This window comes from Dinoponera quadriceps, unplaced genomic scaffold (assembly GCF_001313825.1).
Source record: "Dinoponera quadriceps isolate SergipeBrazil2010 unplaced genomic scaffold, ASM131382v1 scaffold2183, whole genome shotgun sequence".
NCBI lineage: Eukaryota > Metazoa > Arthropoda > Insecta > Hymenoptera > Formicidae > Dinoponera > Dinoponera quadriceps.
Window position 1 is genome coordinate 1,587,152 of NW_014556922.1, and position 25,247 is coordinate 1,612,398.

General features: G+C 41.7%; 5 protein-coding genes across 12 annotated transcripts; 4 read left to right on the forward strand and 1 right to left on the reverse strand.

Moving 5' to 3' along the window:
* The first annotated feature begins 98 nt into the window (after positions 1-98).
* On the forward strand, positions 99-15,458 carry LOC106748396 (centrosome-associated protein 350-like). Of its 3 annotated transcripts, none has more exons than XM_014626852.1 (12): positions 105-531; positions 666-909; positions 991-2,760; positions 2,838-3,057; positions 3,199-3,701; positions 3,783-4,009; positions 4,069-5,451; positions 5,734-5,897; positions 6,181-6,347; positions 6,414-10,215; positions 11,529-11,611; positions 11,689-15,458. In XM_014626852.1, the coding sequence occupies exons 2-12, from the start codon at positions 778-780 to the stop codon at positions 12,412-12,414; spliced, it is 9,177 nt and encodes a 3,058-aa protein (XP_014482338.1). In that variant the 5' UTR covers positions 105-531; positions 666-777; the 3' UTR covers positions 12,415-15,458. The 3 variants fall into 3 exon arrangements, with proteins under 3 accessions (XP_014482339.1, XP_014482338.1, XP_014482337.1); XM_014626851.1 differs by having other exon boundaries at positions 695-909; XM_014626853.1 differs by lacking the exons at positions 11,529-11,611; positions 11,689-15,458 and adding an exon at positions 10,991-11,342 and having other exon boundaries at positions 99-531; positions 695-909.
* LOC106748404 lies at positions 14,570-18,296 on the reverse strand. Of its 4 annotated transcripts, XR_001374753.1 has the most exons (9): positions 18,213-18,296; positions 17,474-17,718; positions 17,132-17,324; positions 16,955-17,052; positions 16,714-16,850; positions 16,304-16,648; positions 15,926-16,206; positions 15,778-15,859; positions 14,570-15,697 (listed from the first exon to the last, which is right to left on the reverse strand). XR_001374753.1 is itself a non-coding variant. In XM_014626869.1 (8 exons), exons 2-8 carry the CDS (start codon positions 17,519-17,521, stop codon positions 15,831-15,833), a joined length of 1,131 nt encoding a protein of 376 aa, XP_014482355.1. In that variant the 5' UTR covers positions 17,522-17,718; positions 18,213-18,296; the 3' UTR covers positions 14,570-15,830. The 4 variants fall into 4 exon arrangements, 3 of the variants coding, with proteins under 3 accessions (XP_014482355.1, XP_014482353.1, XP_014482354.1); XM_014626869.1 differs by having other exon boundaries at positions 14,570-15,859; XM_014626867.1 differs by having other exon boundaries at positions 14,570-16,206.
* Positions 18,297-18,852: 556 nt separating this feature from the next.
* Positions 18,853-23,173, forward strand: LOC106748475. Of its 2 annotated transcripts, XM_014627013.1 has the most exons (11): positions 18,853-19,125; positions 19,219-19,674; positions 19,816-20,106; positions 20,180-20,968; positions 21,084-21,300; positions 21,389-21,603; positions 21,682-21,930; positions 22,008-22,186; positions 22,300-22,444; positions 22,506-22,684; positions 22,745-22,850. In XM_014627013.1, exons 2-11 carry the CDS (start codon positions 19,579-19,581, stop codon positions 22,848-22,850), a joined length of 2,466 nt encoding a protein of 821 aa, XP_014482499.1. In that variant the 5' UTR covers positions 18,853-19,125; positions 19,219-19,578. The 2 variants fall into 2 exon arrangements, with proteins under 2 accessions (XP_014482499.1, XP_014482500.1); XM_014627014.1 differs by lacking the exon at positions 18,853-19,125 and having other exon boundaries at positions 19,579-19,674; positions 22,745-23,173.
* Positions 23,174-23,511: 338 nt separating this feature from the next.
* On the forward strand, positions 23,512-24,303 carry LOC106748430. Of its 2 annotated transcripts, none has more exons than XM_014626929.1 (3): positions 23,512-23,603; positions 23,665-23,961; positions 24,213-24,303. In XM_014626929.1, exons 2-3 carry the CDS (start codon positions 23,803-23,805, stop codon positions 24,249-24,251), a joined length of 198 nt encoding a protein of 65 aa, XP_014482415.1. In that variant the 5' UTR covers positions 23,512-23,603; positions 23,665-23,802; the 3' UTR covers positions 24,252-24,303. The 2 variants fall into 2 exon arrangements, with proteins under 2 accessions (XP_014482415.1, XP_014482416.1); XM_014626930.1 differs by having other exon boundaries at positions 23,565-23,580.
* Positions 24,267-25,185, forward strand: LOC106748428 (probable peptide chain release factor C12orf65 homolog, mitochondrial). The gene has a single exon (XM_014626926.1). The coding sequence runs from the start codon at positions 24,292-24,294 to the stop codon at positions 24,781-24,783; it is 492 nt and encodes a 163-aa protein (XP_014482412.1). The 5' UTR covers positions 24,267-24,291; the 3' UTR covers positions 24,784-25,185.
* The last annotated feature ends 62 nt before the right edge of the window (positions 25,186-25,247 follow it).

Genomic DNA, 25,247 nt, shown 5'->3' on the forward strand with positions numbered 1-25,247 from the left:
AGGTACATCGTTGGCGGCTCGCGATTGGTCGGCTCGATGATCACTACAACCGAATATGTATGCTGGGCGCACGTCGCTCCGCTGGAATGTGTGACGGCGCATACGCATGTCGCGCGAGTCCACGCAGTTTTTTACGGCAATTTGGGACGAGTAGAAGAGGGAGAGAAAGAGAGAGAGGGAGATCCTGCGGAACGTCAAAATACGGCCGTAAGCACGGTCCGATCATGGTGTACGCCCGGCATATTATTATCGTGCGCGTGTAGCGTGCACGGAGGAACTGTCATGTGGCATTTCCCGTCAGGTGTATGTACGCGCCTCCTCATGTCGCATCTTCGCGTTATTATCGATCATTCGTTCGCCAATGTAATCTTCGTCGTTGCCATGTTTCGTCGCATCGAACAAGTAGCAAGTCCTGCCGTACCACGTGACCGCAGTTTACAAACGGCCGTTGTCACAAACTGCTGAGCTGCTGTGGTATTGTGCGTGGCGCACGCCTGTTAAAAATTGTAAAATAATCGATCTCGCGCGTCGGTAAGTGAGCCTTCAACTTTTATTTTACCGAGATCACGAGTTACTCGGCGGTGTTGCTGAAAAGAGTTGACAAGGCAGTTAGGTTAATCGTAGAGACGTTGTTTCAAGCAGTTAAAAGGGGTTTGTCTTTTCAGTGATATTGAGTAGATTGTAATCTTTGCAGTTGCGCGCAACTCTTGAATCTCACTGCAATTACTTACATACATACATGAGGAATGTGGATAGATAATAAAAACATTTTGTGGGATGTTATCCACATGGTTGAAGAATGAAGATATGAAGAGCGGTTGTCAGAAAGAAAAGTCCAATAATAAGAAAGGATATGTTTTCTTCTCGGACCCAGACGTTATTGTTAAACGTGCAGAAACCACTGCTATTGTGAGTAGTACCTGTTTTTTTTCCTTTTCAGCTTGTATAAATATATATGTATATATAATAATTTATATAATTCTACTGCAGGAAGCACAGATTAGGCGAGATTTTGAAGCACAACAGCTAGGTTCTGGAAAACAATCAATTAACTTGCCAGCTTCTACATCTGGCATAAAGAATCTAGAAAATTTGTTATCGTATCATCCTGTACAACCATATCCCTTTACATTTATTAGTGCTGTTAAACAAAAACTTGCTTTAGGAGGTCTGTCCAATAACAATACAGAGATACATTATCCAAGCTCACAGGCAAGAAACAACCTGATATCTCCGGTATTGAAGACAAATTTTAAACAGAATCCTTATCAAGTTGTACAAAAAATGGATTTTTTTAAACCATTAAAAGTACCAGATTTGAAAATTTCTCCAAAAACTCTGGATTTCTCTAGTAGAGAGAATTCTGTCTCAAAGGAATTGCCTTCAACAAAGTCTGAGATAGCTGTGAAAGAATTATCGTACGATAGATCAGACAAAACAGCAAAAGTTGGTGAGAGGGTACAGAGGAAATTGGACTTTTCCTCATCGGATGGCCCATCAACTATTAATTGTGAAAGCATAGAACCACTGAAGGCACCAAATGTATCCATAGCTTCTAATTTTAGCAAAAAGAAGGAACACATACACATCAGAGATAGCTCTAGAGAAAAGGAAAATAGATCCAAGAGAATAAAGAAGGATGACTCCTTGTGTACAAAGAAGGACGAGTCTGTGCAGGACCAAGTGAAACGTAGTAAAAGTCCAAGACGTGTCTCCAGAAGAGATATGGCTGATAGTATGAATAGTATCACAACGACGAGATTGAAGAATGATCGATTACCATTTCATACGACAAAAAGTAACGACTTTTTGTCGACAAAATCCAAGGTTAAAACTTTTGTAACATCTACCGCTAAGAAAGATAATGAGAAAAGACAGAGGTCGTTTAATACACAATCTGTAGAATTAGCAAAAGACATTCCTCTAGAGTTCAAGGGACGAACGTGCGGTAAAAAATCACCACTGGATTCTGTACCTTGGAAAGTATCAGATAAAGTTACAACGAGAGATAATAGTAGTAGCATGACTGTTTTATCTAGCAATACTGAAAATAAATCTAAAGACATTTGCCATTTGAGGCAGGTAGAAGACTTAAAATATAAATGTGATTCAGATAATAGACAATTAAAGCAAGATAAACCAAATACTACACATAAGGAGCAAATAAAGAGAGTGTCTGAAAAGAGTAAAGCTTTGTCTAGTAAAATCGAAGGAAAGATACATAACGCTACTACTGAACCGTCAGAAGATATCGAGTCTGAAACAAACAGCTCCAAGAATCGTGTAAGTGTTTATCCTGTAAGTTCTGTACAGCAATCAAAAAGTGAAGATACCGAAACAATGATGGAAAGCAAGCAGAACGTCAATTCTGTCAGATTGGCTAAAATCTCGGAGAATTTCAAGTATGCAGAACATGTTGCGACACAGTCCACAAGCGTAACTGTTAAGAAGGACGAAGAGTTGTATTCTCAGGGTATCACTACAACTGAACAAACAACTACTAATGATGATACGAACGACGTGGATGTTACTATACTGCCAGAGGATTTGTTCGATCCTAGGAGAATCTCTTTCAGGGATAACAGTTATTCTCAGCAAGAGGAATTTCATAATTTAACTACACCGGACAAATTTGATTTTATGCCCAGACCTAAGCAAAGAAGATACTTGATACAAAGCAGCGATTCAGAAGTGGATGCAAGATGTTCAAAGTACAAATTAACGGCAAAATCTGAGAAGGAGCAAGAAAAGACGCAATTGGTAAATATGGATATACTGGTATACGTTTAATCGTGTTAATGTATGTTTGAAAAAATAAAAACTTATTACAATTTTAGAAACATCCAGAAGCTCTGCATATGACACTTCAGGCAGAATGTGGACTCTTCGAGTCTCTCAATGAGGCTTATAAGAATACTGCGGAAGTCGAGAAGTGTTTCCACAATATGAAGCGCGAGCAAGAACAAAAGAATCCACAAATGGATAGTGAGAAAGGCGAAGATATACGAGTTGAAGAAGGTCGAGTGATTGCTACAGCTGATAATTTTGCTGAAAATGGTAAGAAGCTGTATATATATATATATATGTAGTAACTAGAATGTAATTATACATCTGGAAATATGACATGTCATTATTATGTGGACATGCATAAGCGCAATAGCAGGGAATGTTGTGTCTTATAGTACATATTTCTTATAGCCGTATGGAAATCACTGGACTATGGGAAAAAAGACGTTGCAAATACGAGAAAACTGCACGCATGCGATGACGTGCATTTTATCAGGGAACATTACGCTTCGAACCAGGCAAAAATCGATGAAACGATCGATAATTTTAAAGCCAAAGTTATCAAACAAGTGGCGGAAGTGCAGACACAAACTGTGAATGATATGGCAACCCAGACGGATACATACGTGGACAAGCGGAACACGCAAAACAACAAATTATCGGACATCCGTATGTACGAATCCTTGAGAGAGAACGAATATCCTCATCTGTCTTTAGATTCAGCTGGACAATTCGAAGATCTGGATCAGATAGAAGGGATATCGGTGCCCAGCCGAATAACCATGTCGGAGATTAGTGTACACGAAACTACTTCGTCAATAAAAACAGAAACTGGAAATGAGATTAGTATCTCAACTCGAGACTTAACATGTTGGGTTAAGAACAAAGATTTTAAGAAGTATTTACAATTAAGTGTACGTATACCCCATTATGTGCCTGAATTTATATGTATACGTACTAATTAAACATTCAGTTTTGTATTTCATTTCTTATAGTTAGCGCAGCTGTTAAGAGACGAAAATCAAAGATACGATAGATTAGAAATGCTGTTTAAAGAAAGTGAGAAATTTTTGAACGACAGAACGAAAAAATTGGCGGAATTGGAAGAGGAAAAACGCGCATTGAGAGACACGGGACAGGACGACCATCTCATTAGCTCCGTGAAGAAGAAGCAGAGAGCTTTACTTTTGAAATTGCAAGAGGAGCAAGATGAGATGAACAGGTACGTATAGTAATGTTGCGTACGTATTTTTTATATGAAAGAATATTCTTTATTCATAGATTAAAAGAACTGCACGAAATTGCGAGCCAGGAACGGAAGCTTATGCTACAAAAGCAGAGGGACATGTTTAACCCACACTTGTCGACGAAAAATATCTTAACGAAATTGAAAAGAAGCGCAGATAGCCAGTCGCCAAGAAGATCATCTGGTCCTATGAAGGGTTACGATATACGCAGTAATAGTTCTGTAAGTTCCTTAATCGATTCGGACAAATCCCAACACGATCGGTCTCAAGCGGATGCACGTCTACAAGTATCCGAAAGTGATATACATTTGTCCAAGCCTGATATTGCCAAGTCCGACAAGTGTGAAAATCTGGCCGAGGAATCTAACACATCGGCGACTAGATTTGACGATTTGGCTGAGAGTAATGAGTCACACGAGGAGATTTCTCTGAAGCCGCAAAAGAGAAACGACATGTCCAGGTATGAGTCGAAGTCTCGGAAGTATGAGGAGAAAATGCCCAAGGCGGAGATTTTGCGGCAGAAACAGAATCAGTTCGATCTCGAGTCAAAGTGGATTCAAAGCCATTCCATGAGTATAAAACGTCTTTTGGAAAATCAGAAACCTTTTGAGGTGTCGTCGTCGATACTGGGATCGAAAACGTCGCAAATAGCGGATCCCTTTGTTCAGACGGTCTCAAAAGGAAAAGAACTGGCTGTCAATATTGTATCTACCAATAGCGAATCTGTAGAGGAAGAGATCAATTCGAAGATTCAGTACACCGTTTCGAAAGCAACGAAATCGTCGCAAGTCACTGAAGATATATTACAGACAAGTAACGCTAAAAGCTCGAGGAAGATTGATAAATCACCTGCGAGCGATAAGGATCATGTTTCTAAGAAGCTGCAACATAGCATCGAGTTGAAATCAAGCTCCAAACGCAAGAGTTCCAAGCATCAGAAAACAAAATCATCCTCCAGCACATTAACGGAAAATTTATCGCGACCCAAAGCTAGTTCTCACGTATTGGAGAAGCTTATGAAGCATCACGACAAACGAACAAGAGTGGAGAATGAATTGCTTCAGTTAGACGATAATAACGAAAGCTCGGTATTGGGCCGATTGGATCTTAACGAAAGCCAGAATTCGCTTCAGGCGCTGGTTAGGCATTCGAAAGAAGTGAAGGATAAGAACTCGAAATTACTGAGTGAGACGATTAACGATTACGAAAGTAAGGAGAACGTATCCAGTCAGGCTTCGAACAGAAAATTCGAGAACAATGAACGTCTGTTTAGGAAGGAACGGGCCATTCAAAATATATCCGCGTCTCAATTCAACGCTCTTACAATTTCACATCACAGTTCCGAGGAAAGCGAGAAAAATCTCTCCGTGGTTCTCAGATCGCAGGATAAAAATTTCGAGGCAGACAAGTTCGGAGAGTAAGTAACACACGAATGTTCGTTATTCCTTCTTTTTCATTTCGATATTACGCGCGTCTTTTCGAAACACCATCAGACGTGCACAATACGCGTTCCGCTAATAAAATCTTGAATCACTAAAGTCGTGTGTCGGCTGGTCTAATAATAAACTGTGCATTCACACCGCATCAAGTGAAGCATTGTAAAAATAGATTCTCTGCAGAGGCAATCCGCGTGTCGGGTATGCACGCATGTATATTCTTAAACATACTTAGACCCTACATACTTCTTCGTTATCCTCAGAATCTTGACTGCACGCGAAACTGCACTCGCGTCGCGGAAGAACACCGTAGATGACTGGATGGCGTGGCACACAAGGTTGAGAGAAGAGGAGCAGAAGGTGAATCGCATGGAGCAGGCGGCACTGAAAATTGTTGCGGCAACATCTAATGTTTTATCACAACAAGGTAATACGCACACACATTGCTGTGTGGGAACTTTGGTGTGGTGACATCGCAATGTACGCGTTTCAATATGAAATTAACAAATATAGATACCATCGCGAGGGACAAAATCTTTATTACATTAAATTTTCACTAAGAGAGGAATGTCGGTTTCTCTCAATTCGTTCAAGAATATCGTGTGCTTTTCCTAGTTTCTATTAAATACCGATTAAGCGTAGCTTCCGCGTACATACAAATTTCGATTTAATCGGAGGAGAGATAGAGAGAAATATGCGACTTTTTGTAGATACCACTATTTCGACCGATATGAGCGACGTTGAGGGAAGAATAGAGATTCTCACTGAAAAATTGGCGGAACGACGTATGGAAGTATCGCGTCTAAAAAAAGAAACGAGAAAGCAGGCCAAGCAAAGACTACGTGCTATGGAAGCAAATCTGCTGAATCAAATCAAGGTAAGTGGGCATGATATGATCGAGATTGTATTTTTTTTTTTTAACGCCTCTTTTTCTACTTGACAGAAATATGATACGACCATTCACGAGATGCGCAAAAAGCTGGAGTCGAAGAAAGCTATTAAAGACAGTGATAAGTTAGCTATAGAGCCAAAGTCGTTGGCTGACTTCAAAGTACCTGAAATACCGCTCAAGAGAATACAAGACATCTACAAGAGCAGTGATCTGTTGAGATCTAGGTCGGAGTCCGACCTTGTGTTAACGAGGAATCAGCAGAGAGACTTGTTGAAGATCGTGACCGCCGCGATATACGACGACAGGCACGAGAGGAACAATTCTCAGAAGTCCGTCAGGAACGCCACGGAATTGAAGAGCACCACCGATCGTAGCGCCCAGTCTATGTTTGAAGAATGTACGTCGACAGAAGTCAGTAGTAGTAAACCTCAGACAACTACTTCAGCGTCGTCGAATGATACACGTTCCGAGAGACACACTGTTCCTGCATCCGTCACTATCGAGACGAAACAAAATAGTGTATCGCACGATGCGGAGGACATTGAAACGATTGTCAGTACAGTGCGGTCGGAATTGCAGACGATATCAGATGCCGGGTCTTCCAAAGATCGCAGTACCATTGACACAGAGTCAGCTAACGACAGGCCAATCGGTCATCGTTTTCAGACGCTCGCGACGCAATCTGAGAATATTCCTGAGGAGATGGGCGATGTTGACTATTCGAAGTCTGCTCCGAGCAAGTCCGACCATCCAACGGTGGAAAGTGCCGCTGCTGTTTCCAATCACGATGTACTCACCTTCTCGGAGAAACTCGACTTCCTGCAATTAAATAATAAGAATTTGAACGAGAATATCAGTTCTCTGGAGAACGGGCTTAAAGTACTTTCGGAGATGATGTCGCGCTTTAGTAACAAAACGAACGAGGAGTCTAAGGTAGATAACGATGAAAGAAGCACGTCCCAAGATATCTCGGAGATAATTTCCAAGTCAGCTTTCAGCGACAGGGTCGTTCATACCGGGAGCAAAGAAGAGAAAGCGATATCGCCCAAGAAAGAAATTCACACCGAGTCCCTTTCCACCTTAACGGGTGACAAGAGGTCAAAGTCTTCGAATGATCTGAGCCATGATAAATATATATCGGAGAGAATAGACACATCCGCAACAATACCGGGAGTAACCGGCACCCTTTCCAGTTCGGCTCACGAGATCGATTACGAAGCTAAGAGCAAGGAGATCATGAACGAGATAGAAAAATCCATATTGTCGGAGCACACCAAAGTGGCGCGCGGCGATTATAACGTAAGCCCGGTATTGGAGAATGATATGCAAAACTTGCGTAAGGAGAACGAAGAACTGTTGAACGATCTGATCTCATTGGAGCTCGATGTAAAGTCGATTTCCGAGATTCTCTCCAAGGTGTCGGAAAGCAGGAGAAGCCTTAATCTCGCGACGAATGCCGCGACACAGATCATCGATGGCTCCAAAAGCGATGCAGGTGCGCGAAGCGAACTGAACGAAGCGAAGGTGGAAGAAGAGCCTGTGAAGGATCGAGCGAGTGCGTCGCACTCGTCGAGGCTCTCCGAACAATCTATCGTTACATCGATGCATTCTCCCATCGTTGCGGGTCACCGTTCGAAGGAAATCAATTCGCATAGCGCACTTACTGATCAAACGTCGCGCACCACTGCCAATGAAGACCTGTCGTCAGAGAAGATTGTCGAGTCACTGGAAGCGAATACCGTTGACGATACAAAAACGTCGAGTAACTTACAGCGCATTAAAGATATTCAAAAGTCGATTAGACTGCTCAACGATACTGAAAATTCAATAACATCTAACGTCGAAGATCAGTCGCGTACAATTAGCGTGAATATATTGATGAGGAACGATGACTGGACGACATCTGAATCATTCGAAGTACCTCAGAGCGAAATTAGCACTGGAGCGGTGGAAAAAGAAGGAGATTCAGAGTCCGAGAATTCGAGATCGTATATAGATAACAATTTGAACAATTTATCGAAAGAAAAGAACACACCGCACGTTGAAGCCGCGATGAAGCGAAATGTCGAATTGAGCTCGGCAAGTTACGTGGATATATCGGCGTTTATTCCGAAGGGAGAATCGACCAACATTGAAATACACGATATTATACTTGCCGACATGACACCTCACGCGACAAAAAGTCACGACGAACTTGACGACATATTGGATATAATTGCTAGAGAAAACGATGAGAAAGAAAGCCCGCACAACGAGAACGAAAAGTTTCCTAACGTAATCTCTGGTTCTGTAACTGACTTGTTGGAGAAGGTTGAACATGTCGATGATAACGAGAAGAGCATAAGTAATCATATGCCAGAAATTTCACATAATAATAAGATAAATGTCCCTGCGGATGAACGATCTGAAGCAATATTTAATGACGAGACACAAAAAGATGTAAGCGAAGGAAACTTAGTCTCCGCGAATAAATCTGACGATATCTATTCTAAATCTATCAATCGTGAAGAAGCGATAGATATTTCGTCGCGAGCGGCCGATGATACCGGCGAGAAATCTGCCATTGATACGAATTTACACGTGGAGATCGATAATGACGAAAGTCTGCGTGAAGCGATGTTGGAGGGCCAGGAAATTATAATAACAGAATTGGATTCGGACAGTATGGAGGATCACGTTTTACCGGAACTCGAAGTCGACGTTAAGGTCGAACTGGCCGAGGACGAGGAAACCGCAAGTGTTGAGAAGCAAAGCGGAGGAGGCATTGTTCCAGTGGAGATACAAGAATACTTGGAGCCAATCACGGAGCAAGATAGTTCGGACGGCGAGCAGCTGGACAATTTAGTGGAAGTCGCTGAAAGCGGATTAGATACTGTGGAGAAACTCGTTGCGCCGCTGCGAGCTTCCGCGGAATCAGAAGCGGACGATGAAGAAGTCTCCGTACGAACTCAGGGGCAAGCAACAGACCGTAACACGACCAACGCGAGCGAGTCTCCAAGGAAGGAGAACGACGAAGTCGCAACATCGAATGAACCAATAGCCGACGGTATCAACAAAACCTTTGATATACTGAAAGATCCAGACTATGAAGACATTTCCGAGGAGAGCCTCGAGGTGTCTGAGATTTTAGACAAGAACGAGCTACCGAAAGCAAGTGCCATGAGGAAATCCGCCGGCTTACCGCAGAAGTATCAGGCTACGCAAAAATCGGACGAGGTCCTGAGAATATTGGACGAGATCTCGCAGAAATCATCGGCCGACTCTGCAAGCGATTCGCCGAAGGACGAGAAAGATGCGCGGAGCGTGACGGAGGAGATCAGCGAGCTCCTGGCTGCGGAAGTCTCCGCGGAGAACAACGCTTCGTCTCCTGAGCTGGCGAAGGATAAGATCGGTGAAGGATTTTACAAGGACGAATCGGGGGATCGATTCGTGGAAGGGGCGACGGTATCGCGAAGAAAACAACCGATAGGGGCGGCGAGCGATACCGGCATAGACGAGGAGAAGAGCAGCAGCAGCAGGATTTCCTCGAAATTACAGGACGAGGGACTGCAGAACGACAAGTCCTCCCAAATAATATACGAACTGCGTGAGAGAGTCTCGCGGCTGCAGGAGCAGGATGGCTCGTCCGAGTCCAGCGAGGCCGGCGACACTCCAAGAGGTGTATCCGAGATCGAGATGGACTCGCCGAGAGACTTCAACGACTCCAGACTGGACATCGATATCCTAGACGATGATCTATTGAGCGGCACCAAGACGGCGAATCAGAACGTCGACATGAAAAACAATTTCCACTCCGCGTCTATCGTCGCCACGTCCGAGAAGGACATCGAAGCCATGATCTATAAATTAAAAGGTATTCTCATTATTATTCCGTTATTTTAATTAATCATCTACTAGAGTCTACGAGATTAGAGACACGGTAGACGATATACGAAGTCACTCAATTCAACTACTCAGTTCTACCGTATAGTAATTCGAGCTCTTTCTCTCTCTTCTTCTTCTTCTTCTCTCTTTCTCTCTTCTTCTCTCTCTCTCTCTCTCTCTCTTTCTATATATATATATATATATATANTATGAATCGGTATTAATTCTATGTTATAGTACTCGTCCATCTAATTGTACATATTTTTAAAACTTGAAACGTTGTGTATACCAATGTATGTTGTTGAGAGTTATGAGATCATCGTGGCTCAGTCGACGTTGCCGTCGAATGAGTGTTCTTTTTTTTATTCCTTTTTGGCTCCATATGCAAGACCAATCTTTCTACTCGAAATATGTTAAGGAGTATAATTATAATTTTTTTCTTCCTTTGGAAGATGCTATTCGAACGATCACAAATTGCAAAGAATCGAATAACATATTTCAAACGAAACCAACCTGCATATGTTAAGATAGCGTGGGTTCTTTTTCCTTTACGAATTATATACATATCGGTGTCATTCTCAACCGAAATCATGCGATGCAATTTTATGTGGGCTGACCATCTCTCAGAGACACACACTCGATACATAATTTTACACATCTCAATTACATCATACTACAGAAAACACCATTTTTTGTTTTTATAATGGCTGTGTGCTCCTGTGCGAAAGCGTTGCCTGGTATAGCCATGTGTTGTTTATTTTCAGAATAGCAAAGTCGAGATTATATTTGTCTAAAGGTAATACACGATACTACGAATGGATACGAACATTGACTTGTTATCTCTGTACAAATGTCAGTGTCGCATGAATGCTTGATATCTTTTTTGACTATATGGTCCGTATGTGCGCACAAGAAAGGCCTGTAAATATCGTGCATCACAACACTCGTTCATCAATTACTTATCTACCTTCTTTTTACCTCCTCTGAATCTATCAGAAAAGACTTCTTATTGTGTACAGATGTTATCTATTATGGAATGTCCAACTTCTTGTCACAGCTTACCGTTTTCGTGCATTGAAGACATTTCTTTCCTCTCGATATGTACATATACATATTTATATATCTATTTCTCTTAACGTCTCTCCTATTCCCCTCCCCCCCCCCCNCCTCCGAGCACTCAACTCAAGTAAAACTGTTTAACCCCTGATGTAATGTGAAGACTCGTGTTGCTTTTCCCGAGGAACTTGTATCTCACAGCTTCTCTGTCGTACTTATCGATATATTTCTCGCTACTTCGTACAGCCTCACTGGAGCAACCCGGTTTGGAAGTGGCCGATTTGGAAGCCAAGTTGCTCCGCATCGAACAGCTGGAAATCGAATTGGAGGTACGTGGCATACACATATACGGTATGCGATATTGTCCTCGTTGTGCAGCGTTTGACTAATGCGACCTTATTTTCAGATAAAGAAACTGGAAGCGGAAGAGGTGTCTTACTACGTCCGAGAGATACCGAACAAACCTCCACCGCCTTACACCCCGCCCGAAGACGGCCGTTTGTCAACCTCGCTCGGCTCGCCCTCCTCGCTGTTGACCGCGGTGATACCGTCGAACGTCGAGGAACTGACGTCGTTCACCGAGAAAGCCACGACCCTGATATACAACGCAAAAGTAGCCGGCGAAGACGTCGCGAATCTCGAAGCGCCTCCCGAAATCTACGAGTTGACCAAGGAGAAGAACGAGGTCGTGAGGAAGGACAGACGGATCTACAACACCTTCCTCTTCGATCTCTGCAAGGAGACTGTCGCGGAGGTTTACCGTGCGGAATACGAGAAGCCTGGCCCGAGCTGGACGAAGCCGAACGTGAAGACGAAGCCGACCATGAAGATCCCGAAGACCGTGGAGGAGCTTACCGAGTACGTCGGCAAGGAGGTCGCGACGCTTTTCGGTTTCAAGACGAAACTGCAGCGAGAGAACATGGTGATGCGTTGGAGCAGGAAGCGCAGGGACAGGGTGGACGAGCTGTTGGCGAGGGAGGCCCAGGCCGAAGAGGACGAGTGGACCAAGTTCCATCACGACGAGCTGGCGGTAAAGAACGGACTCACGGTAGCTATATTGGACACCCTCGTGATGGAGACCGCGAATGTGGTGAAATTAGCGTACGGCAAGAAGAGGAGGCTCATGGTCTAACGATGATTTGTCGCTGGCTTGACGACTGAAACAGCCGATGAACGCTTCTCTCTCGGCGCCCACTGCACTCCGATTACGGAGTGTGATGGTACATATATATATATATCCCTTCAGTCAATGTTTCCTCAGGACTGTAGGATCGCTGCGAATCCCGCGTCACGTCGTCCGTCATACGATTATTCATTATACTTTTTATTGTTTCTAGTACCTTGCATATGTAGTAACGTATAGGCTGGTTCCTATTATTCCTATTTATTTGTTGAGTATGCGCGATTTGTTGTCCCTTTTCCTTCTCGTCTCTTTCAACCGAGCTGACGTGTGTATATATATATATGTATGTGTGTGTGTGTGAATGCCCCAGTTATATACCGAATAGGAGACAAACATGAGATGTGAGTGAGATGAGATAGACGAATGTTAGAAGCGAGAGCGAGTGTCACGAGAACACTTGGCCGACGCAAACGACCGCAATTTGATAATCAAATGTCCTAGGTCAGTTTTAAATTTTATCTCCCGTTAAGGACGAGAGACTTTAGGCGAGTCTCTTAGCGTTTTAGCAATGTAATCTCCACGCATTTGTATGTAAGAGGTATCATAGGGCAGTTATTAACGCGAAACAGACGCGAGATACTTCGTTTCAGGAAAAATGAAACAAACGCCGATCATCGAATAACACGAAGCGTTTCGTTCAATTAATTTGCGCGGAGGAGTTACTAGATTAATTAGTGTGAATATATATACATATATATGATCTCTCGGAGGAATCCATTTTGATTAGAAATCGCGTACAAATTTTATATCTTACCTCTTAGTTCACGCCTGTAAGCGTCGTTAAATACATTGCGGCTTAATAATTGTACGATATACTTTGTTGTAACAATTAACGATTAACGTATTGTTGCGCAGTATCTCTTTCAGTGCTCTGTTTTCGCGGCACCGTAATTGAACGAAATGCTCTCTCCCGATCGCAGCATGTAAATCGTATTTCCATAACGAGGACATAACGTAGAACTATAAGTAGTCAAGAGTTTTCGATAAGTCACGTCGAACATCAGTCGTATGCTCAATTACTCGTAATGAAATTAACAAAATTCAGACGGAAAGACTGATATTTTGGGGCCATTTTAATCGAAATTGTAAACCGTTAAACAAAGTACATAAAAAATCGAGAATATAATGGTGGTGGGCGTCGGCTATACAGGGTGAGGCGCACTTTATCACACGGAGAACACGTGTTCTCTTTTTTTTTCTTTATCGCTCTCTCTCCGAGTATTTTAGACGGTATTGCTTTATGTGCTTCTCCCCAGCGTATCGACTTTCGATTTTCAGGTAAAACGGAGGAATCCTTTTTTCTTCTCTTTTTTTCAGTAACTCGAATACATCGCCCTTACTGCGTAGAAATACAGTCAACATCAAATCCTATACAGTCATTACATTATCTCGATCGAAACTACCTGCAACTTCATTTTTAAATGGACTGATAATCGATCGATTTAGTTCGCGTTACTCTCGGTCGACGCAATTCTGTTTCACTTAATTTTACGTTCGTGGTTGTGATGTAAAACGTAAAGCTTACAGGATCGCGAGTGATAGCACGTCGACTGTTCGGCACATTCAGGTGTGTAATGCGTCAATATGAAGTTCACGATTTTTCCCTAGTTGCTCGAGCGTCACCCTCGCACGTGCTCATGAACTCGTTGCACCCTGTACGCTTTAGGGATGTAAATACTGCAACGCTCAAGTATGCGTCGTTCAGCGTTGTTCCCCCCCACGCCGGTAAAGTATCGTTTAATTTTAATTAAGAACGCAAAATCTGTTGAATTCGACATTTTTAGGACGCCCTGAAGAGCCTTCCTCCCTCTGTACTTTACAGGGTAATTCTTTCGTATTTCCCCACATATTTTTCTTACGTTAGCACGGTCAGCTCGAATCTTCTCGACCGTTTGTAGTTGTTGCATATATACATAAAAAATTATATATGTATATATATATATATATGTGTATGTATATATATATATATATATATATATATATATATATATACACAGAGATTGTTCACGTACGTAGTGTTGGATATGTACTTAACTAAGGTATAATATATTTTATAATAAACTTTTTCGAAAAAGAGAATTATTTTATTTTACGTGTACGGACAGATGCATAAATAAACGTTTATTATAATATTTCGCGAAAGAGGTCTTTCAAAGAAATAGATTGCATAACAGTTTTTATATGGTATCGTATGATTTTAATGATTCATCCATTTAAGCGTACAAGATTTTATATAATTATAAAGTATTCCTGTATATTTTATATCGTAATCTGTGATTAATAGCGTGAAAACTTCTCTCCCACGTTACTTCGTCGAGTATCTGCGAATTCCTAAGACGAAGAAGTCTGATAATGCCACGTAGAGTTGTCGCTATGCTTCAAGATCAGGGATTTGTCTCACATATAAGTAGAAAAAAGATACAATCATAAAGTTTCTTGATTGAAGCAGACAAGCTCCGGCCTTTGAATGTCGTTTGATCGAAAATATGTGAGGAAAAAAGGTTAGAAAAGAAACTCGCTAATGGCGAATGAGACTTACAAAATTAAGAGCAACCATCATCTCTCACGTTTTTATGAAACAATTCAATCGGGAACGTCTCGTCGGAAGATCGAAATGAAACAAAGTAATGCGCATCTTCTCTGGAAGTATGATGTACGTTGTATGTGCAACCAAAAATATACGTCAACGATACAGATTAGAGATGCGTAAAACCAATAAAAAATATAAGAATATATACATATGTATTCTATATCTATATATATAATATCAATAATAGCAAGATCGTTCAACGATTTGCCGTTTCAATAATGGAATACATGAAAATGACTAGATTCCGCTTAGAATCTCCTCTTCGATACTTCATCGTCGAGAAAAGAATTCAATACACGCACACGTATATGCATGGACAGCATTTCTTTTTTTTTTTCTTTCAAATACTGCACGCGTATTAAGCTCGAGTCCGTCCAAATTCAAACGTCAGTCGGGAAAGCTAGTACTCGGTGAATTCATTGGTCGTATCATCCGTCGTCCATAGGAAGGAAAAGGTCTCCTTGTCTATCGTAGTCTTTCGCTAAACACTGTTGACAATCGTCCATCTACAAAGCGCGAGCTCTATTACTTCTTTATGGCAGCCTATAACGGGTAAGATTGGATAATACAGACTAGACATTGTTCCATCGAAAATCGTACAGCTTATGCTCGTTCATCGTCGCTATCCTATTACAATATGCGCTACAATATGCACGAAACTGACGTGATTAATCAGCACCAGAATGTGTACAAGAAAACATCGATCACTCGGTAACTCTTACGGTAACTGGTGTCGCGATCCCCGATGCCCCTTATGCGCCTTCACAACGTGCGGCTAAAGCTCGCCGTCGTCATCCGCGATTTCTACAAATCGGCAACGATTATACTTGACGATCTATTGCCTCCGAGGATTATTGGCGTCCTTCGAACCTTCGCCGGAGTCGCCCGCGTCTCTCGGGCGGTCCTTGGAATTCCTATCCTTGAAGTCGCGCGAGTGGTAATAGTGATTGCTGTCTCTTCGCGACGCTTGTCCTCTGTACTTGCGATTGCCACCGTCGCGAGAATAATTGCGGTACTCGCACGATCGGTACGACTGCGACTCGGCGCAGCTGGCCCCTTCCGACTTCACGCTGCCGTTCTGGAGTTGCGGCAAGACGGTCGCGTCCGCGTCCGCCTGATGATCCTGCTTTTCTTGCCGACTCGTGCTGTACCTGTAATATTTCATAAGCGAGTCAAATATAACATGTTACTAATTAATTGCTTGAAAAGGCTCATTCTGACGTTTCTAACTCTCTCTGTTAACTGTACCTCGGTGATCTGCGATGCCAGTAGCTCGGTATTGGTAACGGCGGAAATTTACGAGAACTCTGTTCCTGCGTCGAACTCGTGGGCGAGCCACGGCTGTGATGACTGTTGTTACCGTTGTCGCGAGAACGTCCGCCTCTGCTAGGACCGCCGTTATTTGCCGAGGAAGCTGCCCTCAACGAGGCTATCTCCTTCTTTTGATCCAGATTTTCTCTGTGTAACCGTTTCACCATCGCGTAAGATTCTTCCAAGAGTACGACCAAGCTCGCTTGTACCGGATCGCCGACTTGAATCCCTACGTCTGCCACCTCGAGTTTACCCTTTTGTTCCTCAGTCATGTCTAATCTCCTGCAAATTGAGGGAATGTTAACTTATCGTTGGTACACGATATTCTCTAATGGAAGATGACTAACTTTTTCTGCTGTTCTATAATATTTGACAAATACTGATTATGTGTTTTTGCCTCCTGCAATGACGCTTTGATGTCCTGTAAATCTTTCTCCAAGAGCTCCACTTGCAGAGGTGTTACATTGACACATATTGGGCTACCCTGTACACAATTCGTAAAGAAAAGAATTTATGGAATAAATCTTAACAAGGGAGATCAAGTGACAGCAATTATTAAATTGGTTTGTGAAAAATGGTCACAAGTACCTTTGATTTCGCAAACCCATTTCCATTATCTTCAGGTGAAGAAGGACTGCTAGGCACACAGTGTGCTCTTTTGGAAAATACCAATTGAAATTGTAAATCTGTAAGCATTTGTGAAACAGATTAGAAGTAAGAAAGTGTACGAGAAAAGTAATTGTAATTATTAAACACATCCCCTACCTCTGTTTCTCTGGCGTAAGGCTTCCACTTCCTGATGTAAGGCGATCAAAGTTGCCTGATGTTGCTCCTGTAGAAACTTCATATTTTGCTCAAGCTGAGTCGCTCGGTCTATATTCAGTCCTTGATGCCTGACTTGTGTGTGTCCATCATTTCTCTCACTCAAGGAAACCAAGTCAGATGGTGTCTTCTTCCCCTATAAAGCAAATAATACGATAAGCTATATAAGTGGAAATATAAAGAGATTCTTATGTTAACATAAAGAATATAAAATTAATTTATGATAAATTTTGCATGCTGCAAATTATATTCAACTTCTTGCGTACTTGATTGGGATTTACTCACTTGAGGGAAGGGCACCGTTGGTAGTTTCATTAGTACTTTAGATGTCATTTTGAAGTTGTCAGTCAGCACCACAGCTATTTAAGCTTCTAATTGCTTTATCTTTGTCTATTTGCAGTCTCTGTTACACTCACCACTGATTTAAGAAATATCTCACACTCAAACCACAAGTCGATACAATCACACAGCTTAAGCTCGTTGATGAAAATGAAGGTCTCTCAATGTTTATGCACTCTACCATTAACGGCCTGGGAGAAAATGGAAGATTTCAAGTCACACAATAAATCTGAAGACTCATATGCATCTAATCACGATACGATTTAACTTTCAAGAAACCTCTTCCAATTCCCAAAAAGAAGATTCTATAAGCGTTTCAGGCGTCATAAGGTAACTAAAAAAAGACAATGAAGAAAAAAATGGAACGTTAATTTATCTTATTAATTCGATCGCTACTGTACGTATTTTTAGATCGAACGTTATTGCAAATAATAATAATAACGGCTATCACGTTCCTCTCATGCGACGATCGCGAAGATCAACGGGTAAAAACTGCAGAATTCGAAAATATACTTCTTTCCAGTCTTGTAACGCCATGTAAGCGGATCTTTTAACCGTGCTCCAAGAAAAGATCGCAGGAAAAATCGACAACGGGGCGAATACGTTGACGCGCCGTTCACGAGTCGTTAAATGCGCGTCGAGATATCCGACGAAACGAAATCACGCAGGACGAAAGATGCCTTACCGGGTGTATTTAAGCTTGCGGAGGGTTCGTGAGATGAAAAGCGAAGTAAATCGCGAGAGCAGCGAAATCCGAAGGTTGAATGAGAACGTCCTGCGCGCGCACAATGACGTCACGCCACTGCACGCGTCGATTGGCCGATGACGTTCCGACATGATGCATTTCGAAACTCGAGATTTGTATCATCTTTACGAGATTCTCCGTAATAACGATGCGATCGCGACGAATACTGCCTCGAAATTAACTGCTCGACCGTGCAATTTAATTTCCCGTTTGAGAGCTTTCGCATTGTTAAGAAAATCATTAAAAATTTTTATCGTGGCTTCGTGTCCGCGTTCGCGTTTCGCGCGCTTTTCTCGGCGATCGTGTCCGCTACTTCTTCACGTTCAACGTTCTCAACCTGAGGAACAACGCGATCGTCGATGCGATGAGTCAGTTACGCTTAAATTAATTCTGCAATTAATCGAAGCGGTACACAGGGAGGGAGAGAGAAAGAAATCAAGAAAGGCAAGGAAAGGGAGAACATCGCGACGGTTTTGCGGTAAGCGCGATATTGATGGGCGGAGGAGCCGGTTGAGACGCGGAATGAGAACCACCGTCCGACGACGCAGCCCGTTCGTCACGAGTGAACCCGGCGTTTACGAACCTTGGCCGCGGGAGTATTGATCCGGACACGCACAGCCGCGCCCACACCTTTCCCGATGGTATCGCCGGTACCCGCTGTCGCCTCCAAACAGACCGCAATAAAAACAACCCTCACCTCAATATTTATTTTTCGCTCTCGTGACCGGCGCGGCGGAGATTATCATTACTACTTTCGTGCGATTTAATTGCATTTTAGATTCGGCCTCAGCTCGTTCCGAATTAAAATGTAAATCACGATCGAAAATCGAGCCGATAGAGTTCAAGTTTGCATGTATGTATATTTTATAACGTACATTCATCGGTAATTAAGATGCGAAGACGAAAGCTTTCTCTTTGTCATTAATTTATTCTATTCGTTTCTCAGAATTCGGACTGAGTCAGCTTACGTTTTGCGGAATATTTCATCGAAGCAAAGATCGATGCATCGTCATTTCGGGGTAGTCTCGAATTACTCCTGAGAATCCGATGAGAAGAAGAGATATATCGATTTCTCACCACTAATTTCAGTTCGATCCGGGAGAGAGGAGAGAGAGAGAGAGAGAGGAAGCTTATGCCCATGTTCATCCACCGCGTTCGAGAAAGCGTGCCTTCGCCTTTTCCTGTTTTGTAAAATTATATCTGTTGCCTTTTTGATATCTCCCTCTCGTTTATGGCACTGGGGGAACGCGAATGAGTGCACGTAACCACAAACAATCCTTAGTACATCGGACATAACCAAGAAAGAATGTCACTTCTGTTGGGCACCGCGGAATCTCTCTATTTGAACGAAACGAAAGACCTGTTTCTTCCCAAGGACGAAAATGATGACTACGATTTTAAGGTAGATTCTCTATTTAATCTTGGACATATCTATATGAAAAAAAATATATTGTTTTACTCTTATGTTTGTACATCCTGCTTCTACTATATCTTTCTGCTACTTTTAGAGACAGAGTGCTCACTTTGTTTTCTTTTGTTAAAGTACATACCTGCAAATCATTTTAAGTACATAGTAAAAGATGTACGCAGACAGAGGTGCAGAGAGGAAGAAGAAAACGTATGGGCCTCTTTTGTCAAGCAACAAGAGTTAAGTACCATGGCATATAATAAAAATGGTATTCAACCATCTATCCAAAGTATCAAGGAATTGTTGGATGAGGGTATAAAAGAAGCGGATAAAGAGCTTAAAAGACTAGAGACAGATATATTGTCCGATGAAATAAAACAGGAACATAGTGGTAGAACTGAAAATAGACAAAGGAAGAGATCAGAGGTGAGCAGATTTCCTGTAAAAGTGATTCCATGAGAAAGTACCAAATATATCTCTAAAGTTCACATAATAATAGGTCAATAATATCAGGAATCAGTCTTCGAAAAAGGTGCCAATTACAAGAGACACTGGAACAGGCAGCACCAATCTGCTGCTCGCAATTCCCGAGGAAGAAAATACTTCCGCTTACCGTGGGAGACAAGAGGCTGGAAATTTTAAATCATACACGAAAAAGTCTTGCTCCGGTCATGCTGTAGCGCGGAAGAGACAACAGTCGTCGAAGCGGCTTATTCATGCGACCAATGGTATCGAGTATAACTCCAGTCCTGAGAGCAGCTCACGTCGAGACGACGCGAACGGAGTTATTTACACACGGCCGGATCCATTTATCATGCATAAGATCCTAACGATGCAGAGGAAGGTCTGCGAACTGCTGGACGAGATCGCGCTTCGGCTGGGAAATATTCCGGTGCCGGACGGCATTAAGGATCTACAGAGGCGGCAGCAGTGCGTCGCGGAATTCGTCGTGCGGTTCTCGAGAAACTACTTGTACGATCTTAACAGATACGTCAAAGACATCCAGAGGCACATGTGCATCATCTCGCCGCGAGCGAGAGTGAAGCCGAATCAGAGAAGCCTGGGACTCCACATGCACGCCATCGAGCACAAACTACTTGCCGCTCATCAGTTACTGTTGCATGCATTGGTCGCTTACTGCAAACACATTCCTAGCTCGATACTCAAGGGAAATCCCGGCAGGTTTAGGGAAATACTTCAAGTGGTTATCGATCTGAAGACAATGTGCGACAGGCTTCACTTAAACACGAATTATCTCGATGCAGGGGACACAGATATCCTGATACTGGTAACGACAAATTTGTTCGTTTATGTAGATCCTTATAATGCACCTTCTGGCTGTTTCAAATCTAAAAACACCGCGGGTATTATCGGTGATTCATATTCGTCTTTTCTGATTACAGGGGAAGGATATTGAAAGCAAGTGTAATGTCATTTTATCAAAGTTAAAGTTGCATTCGGATAATGATCTGCTCGACAGTAATAAGACGTCGTCGATGGCGTCTTTCACCTCGCACTCGGCAAACAATAAGAAGCGTATCAATCGTAAACAGTTGCCTAATCGACTGAGTATGTACAGCGCGGATACCAAAGCTCCCAAAAGTAATCTTAAACAGAGAAGTATGTAAAATTACTCAAATTTCGAAAATACAGCTTCTATTTTAGCAAGCATTTCAACTCGTATATACCATGTGTCGTTTCTTTTTAGATTACTATCGTCAGAAAGATAAAAAATATAATAGGGTAGACGATAAGAGAGTTTCTAATGAGCCAGTATCAGCGGGCCAGCCATATCCCAGCTCTGTAACGCTCGTGCCGAACGAGAACGCCAATCAAAGTAGAATTAGAAGGCACAGAGCATATGCAAAAGAAGAGGATATAAAGACTATGATGGATATGATGTTACTTGCAGATTCAGATAACGTAAACGAATTACTATTAACGATAAGATACAACAGACTTTTGTAATATTTGAGATGTAATAATTACTTTGTTTTATAGGGTAGCAACTTGGAGCTGCAAGAAGGTCAGGATAACGCAATGCTCACGAGGAGGCAGCCAAAAGCGTTGAGAAAATTTCCCGACAAGCTGCAATGCACAGAACATTCTGAAACTATAGAACATATTGTCAAGACCACTTCTACGAATAACGATGACGAACTGGTGAAAAGGGTGACGATGATCACTGAGGAGCACTTATCCAACTTAGTGCCGGTTATAGCAGACTTCATGTCTTTTGTTTCTAATAAGGCACGCTCTAAATCACGTTATGTTTTGCAACGAATTTGATCGTTGTAAATTGTAAATGTTGCATATTTTTAACGTAGCAAAGCGGATCAGAGGCGAGACCCGTGTCGGCAGCCTCTACAAAAACGTTGATGGAATTTCTGCAGAGATACCAGTCACCGAAGAGCGCGAATACAAAGACTAGCGTAGCTACAGGCTGTGACGCGTGTCATTCTCCCATGGTCAGCAGCTGTGAATGCGAAAATATCAAAACAAACAGGTGAGCCGGTGGAATTACATTGTTTCGTTAAGCGTACTTTGTGATATTTTAATCTTACCACTCGCGAAGAATTATATGAAAAAGAAATGGAGAGGAATATTTGTCTCTCGAAGGGCAACGAATGAAACGCAGAAGAGTGGACGGAACATGCGACTGATTTGTTTGTCTTCGATGGACGATGCATCGAAAGAACCACGCGATACGTTGTGTCAAGATAATTGCGAGAGTTCAAAGGAACTGCCCGATTTTGAGACGAAGGTACGTTCGCGATGAGCGAAATACTGAGGAACAGCTAAATGTTATGTACCTGCAACGACAGATGATGGAAGCGACACGGACAAGGGTAACGGACACGTCGTTTAGTAACATCGAGCTTGTTGTTTCCGAAGAAACTGAGACGAACTTCCTAAAGTATAAACGTGAATATCAGCGCTTGATGCAATCGATTCCGATGTATTCCAGCAACACACAAAATAAGCCGTGGGACATTGTGGCTTGGTAAATATAACAAGTTAAATTGGGACGTATTATATATATATTAAATGACGTTGATTGTAGGATATCTGATAAGCTCGTAGACGAGCTTATAACGGAAATTGCAAAAGAGCTGGAAATGGATGACGTTATACAAAAGCTCTTCGAATTGGAATTCCAAGAGTTCTAACTTTTCGTCCGCATGTTTAATCAGGAAAACCGTACAAAAAAAGATTGTATTATAAATTTGGGATATTTTATATATACAGAACGTCGATTTTTTAAATAAAATATTAACTTCTTACATTACTCCTCTATTGTTGAAAGACGAAGTTTGGAATTGAACGGTTGCCACTTTTCGTTTAACTCGAAATATCTTGACGAAAATTAACGACAACATTAATATAGCTAATGTGGCTAAAAACTAGAAACTTCAAGCTTTAAAGTGCTTCTTGAGCGATTCCGATAGCATCATTATTGCGAAAGTTACAGCTTGTTGAAATTCGCCTATGTTTCATTACGGTGGAAAGTACGTCTGACCAGCCCTTGAGTCATACTACTTGAGAAATAGAAGTATATCTGACTCCATCGTTTATTCATATCACGACCTCAGTTTCTCATTAAGTACAGTGGCGACTTATAGCGGAGATTCTGGAACTAAATTACAGAAATAACGGGTTTACAGAATTATTATTAGACCTGTTATTTTTGGAAATGAATCGCAGAAATAACGGGTTTAATAATAATTCTGTAAACCCGTTATTTCTGTAATTTAGTTCCAGAATCCCCGCTACGAGTCGCCACTATACTTAATGAGAAACTGAGGTCGTGATATGAATAAACGATGGAGTCAGATGTACTTCTATTTCTCAAGTAGTATGACTCAAGGGCTGGTCAGAAATACTTTCCATTGTAACCACGTACGCATTATTGGATGTTACTCGTAAGTTACGTATACGAATAGTTATGAATGATTCAAGAATCAAGCCCCTATATGTTTCTAGTACCAATGCGGGTGGTTCAACTTAAAAGGCCAAATCTATCGTCCTGTTGCCGTTTATCACTGTTTTCAAATGTAATACACATTTATATATAATATTTTATCAATTATATCACTTTCAAAATAACTTCAAAAAAGTGCAATGAGCCGATACGTTGTCTTGAAACTTTACAAGGACATATTGAAATACGGGCAAAACTTGAGATTCACGGATAAGAAATATTTTCGTGACAGGATACGCGAAGCTTTCAAGACGAATAAAATTTTAACTGACGAGGCAGCAATAGATTTTCAATTAAAGGTAAATATAACATCTAATAGTGTGACCAAAAATCCTTAACCTCTTATCGTTCCTAACCTATAAACTACAATTGATGGGATACTTATTTTGTTTTAGCCTGCATTTATAACCAATAATTAATTTTATTTCTACCGTCCTCGAAGTTCCCCAGGTTTAAATTAAGCAGTCTCGCATTATAATCATCACCCTGCTGTTCTTTACCTAAATTAGTTTTCTACTGCTTAATTATTTTTTCTTTTGTTTCCTTTCAGAAAGGATTGAAATTCTTGGAAGCTCGGAAAGTGGTGTAGATTGTATTTTAACTCAATAAATATAGCATGAGAACGAGACATGTTGGCAAGGTCATTGTCCATGTTTTTAGAAGCCTGTAGCAGAACCTACGTCAGGTGTAACAAGTTCCTTGCACCAGGTGTCATGACTATTTACATAGAGGAGAGTACGCAGATTCGCAGCAAGTCTTACAAACGTTACCTAGATTATTCAAACATGCCTAAACTGGAAGAGGCTGACCTCAAGGAGCAATTTGTCAGAGGCAGTGGACCAGGTGGTCAGGCAACAAACAAGACCAGCAACGCAGTAGTGCTGAAGCACAAACCCACTGGGATTGTTGTCAAATGTCACATGACGCGAAGTTTGTGGGACAACCGGGAGCGCGCGCGCGAAATTCTGATAACGAAGCTCGACAATTTACTGAACAAAGAACGCTCTATTGAGGCCCAGATACGTGCTATTCAAGAAAAACAGCAGACACGGAAAGAGTACAAGAGAAAAAAACTGGCAGAAATGAAGAAAGCCTTCAAGGAACGCGAGGGCCTGACGTGATACGACTTGTTCGTTACTTAATCCTTGTAAAATATGAGTTTATTTCAGTTTTTTAGAAATAAATGGAATTGTTCCAAGAAAAATATTATCCTGCGTGCAAAGTACACCGATATCAACCAGATTGAGATTAATCGTATGGTCCAGTAATATTCGACGTTACGAGAAAGATCAGGTTCATTGAAATTACTTTCTTTATACTAAAGTTGTTATGAAAAACATCACGAGGTAATCTTTTAGATTATAACAAAGATTGCTATCTGAAGAGAAGACGAATTCATCCACTAAATCGGAAATGCAAACCGGAACGCAATTGAGACGTTTTTGCGCGCAGGGAGACACAATGAAATGTATTTTAATGGAAAATTCATATCTTTAATAATAATAATTGTTTCTCTTTCTGAACTCATGAGACTTACAATAGGTTTACTTGAAATAAAGTATTCAGATAGTTCCGCTGGGAGAAT

Coding starts and splice junctions, on each gene's coding strand:
- LOC106748428 (XM_014626926.1), top strand. CDS start 24,292: ATGTTGGCAAGGTCATTGTCCATGTTTTTAGAAGCCTGTAGCAGAACC.
- LOC106748396 (XM_014626852.1), top strand. CDS start 778: ATGTTATCCACATGGTTGAAGAATGAAGATATGAAGAGCGGTTGTCAG. Junction 2,761..2,837: donor AGCAAGAAAAGACGCAATTG/GTAAATATGGAT, acceptor TTACAATTTTAG/AAACATCCAGAAGCTCTGCA. Junction 3,702..3,782: donor AGAAGTATTTACAATTAAGT/GTACGTATACCC, acceptor CATTTCTTATAG/TTAGCGCAGCTGTTAAGAGA.
- LOC106748475 (XM_014627013.1), top strand. CDS start 19,579: ATGTCACTTCTGTTGGGCACCGCGGAATCTCTCTATTTGAACGAAACG. Junction 20,969..21,083: donor ACACAGATATCCTGATACTG/GTAACGACAAAT, acceptor TTCTGATTACAG/GGGAAGGATATTGAAAGCAA. Junction 21,301..21,388: donor AAGTAATCTTAAACAGAGAA/GTATGTAAAATT, acceptor GTTTCTTTTTAG/ATTACTATCGTCAGAAAGAT.
- LOC106748430 (XM_014626929.1), top strand. CDS start 23,803: ATGAGCCGATACGTTGTCTTGAAACTTTACAAGGACATATTGAAATAC. Junction 23,962..24,212: donor CAATAGATTTTCAATTAAAG/GTAAATATAACA, acceptor GTTTCCTTTCAG/AAAGGATTGAAATTCTTGGA.
- LOC106748404 (XM_014626867.1), bottom strand. CDS start 17,521: ATGACATCTAAAGTACTAATGAAACTACCAACGGTGCCCTTCCCTCAA. Junction 17,325..17,473: donor CAACGGTGCCCTTCCCTCAA/GTGAGTAAATCC, acceptor TTTGCTTTATAG/GGGAAGAAGACACCATCTGA. Junction 16,851..16,954: donor ATGGGTTTGCGAAATCAAAG/GTACTTGTGACC, acceptor AATTGTGTACAG/GGTAGCCCAATATGTGTCAA.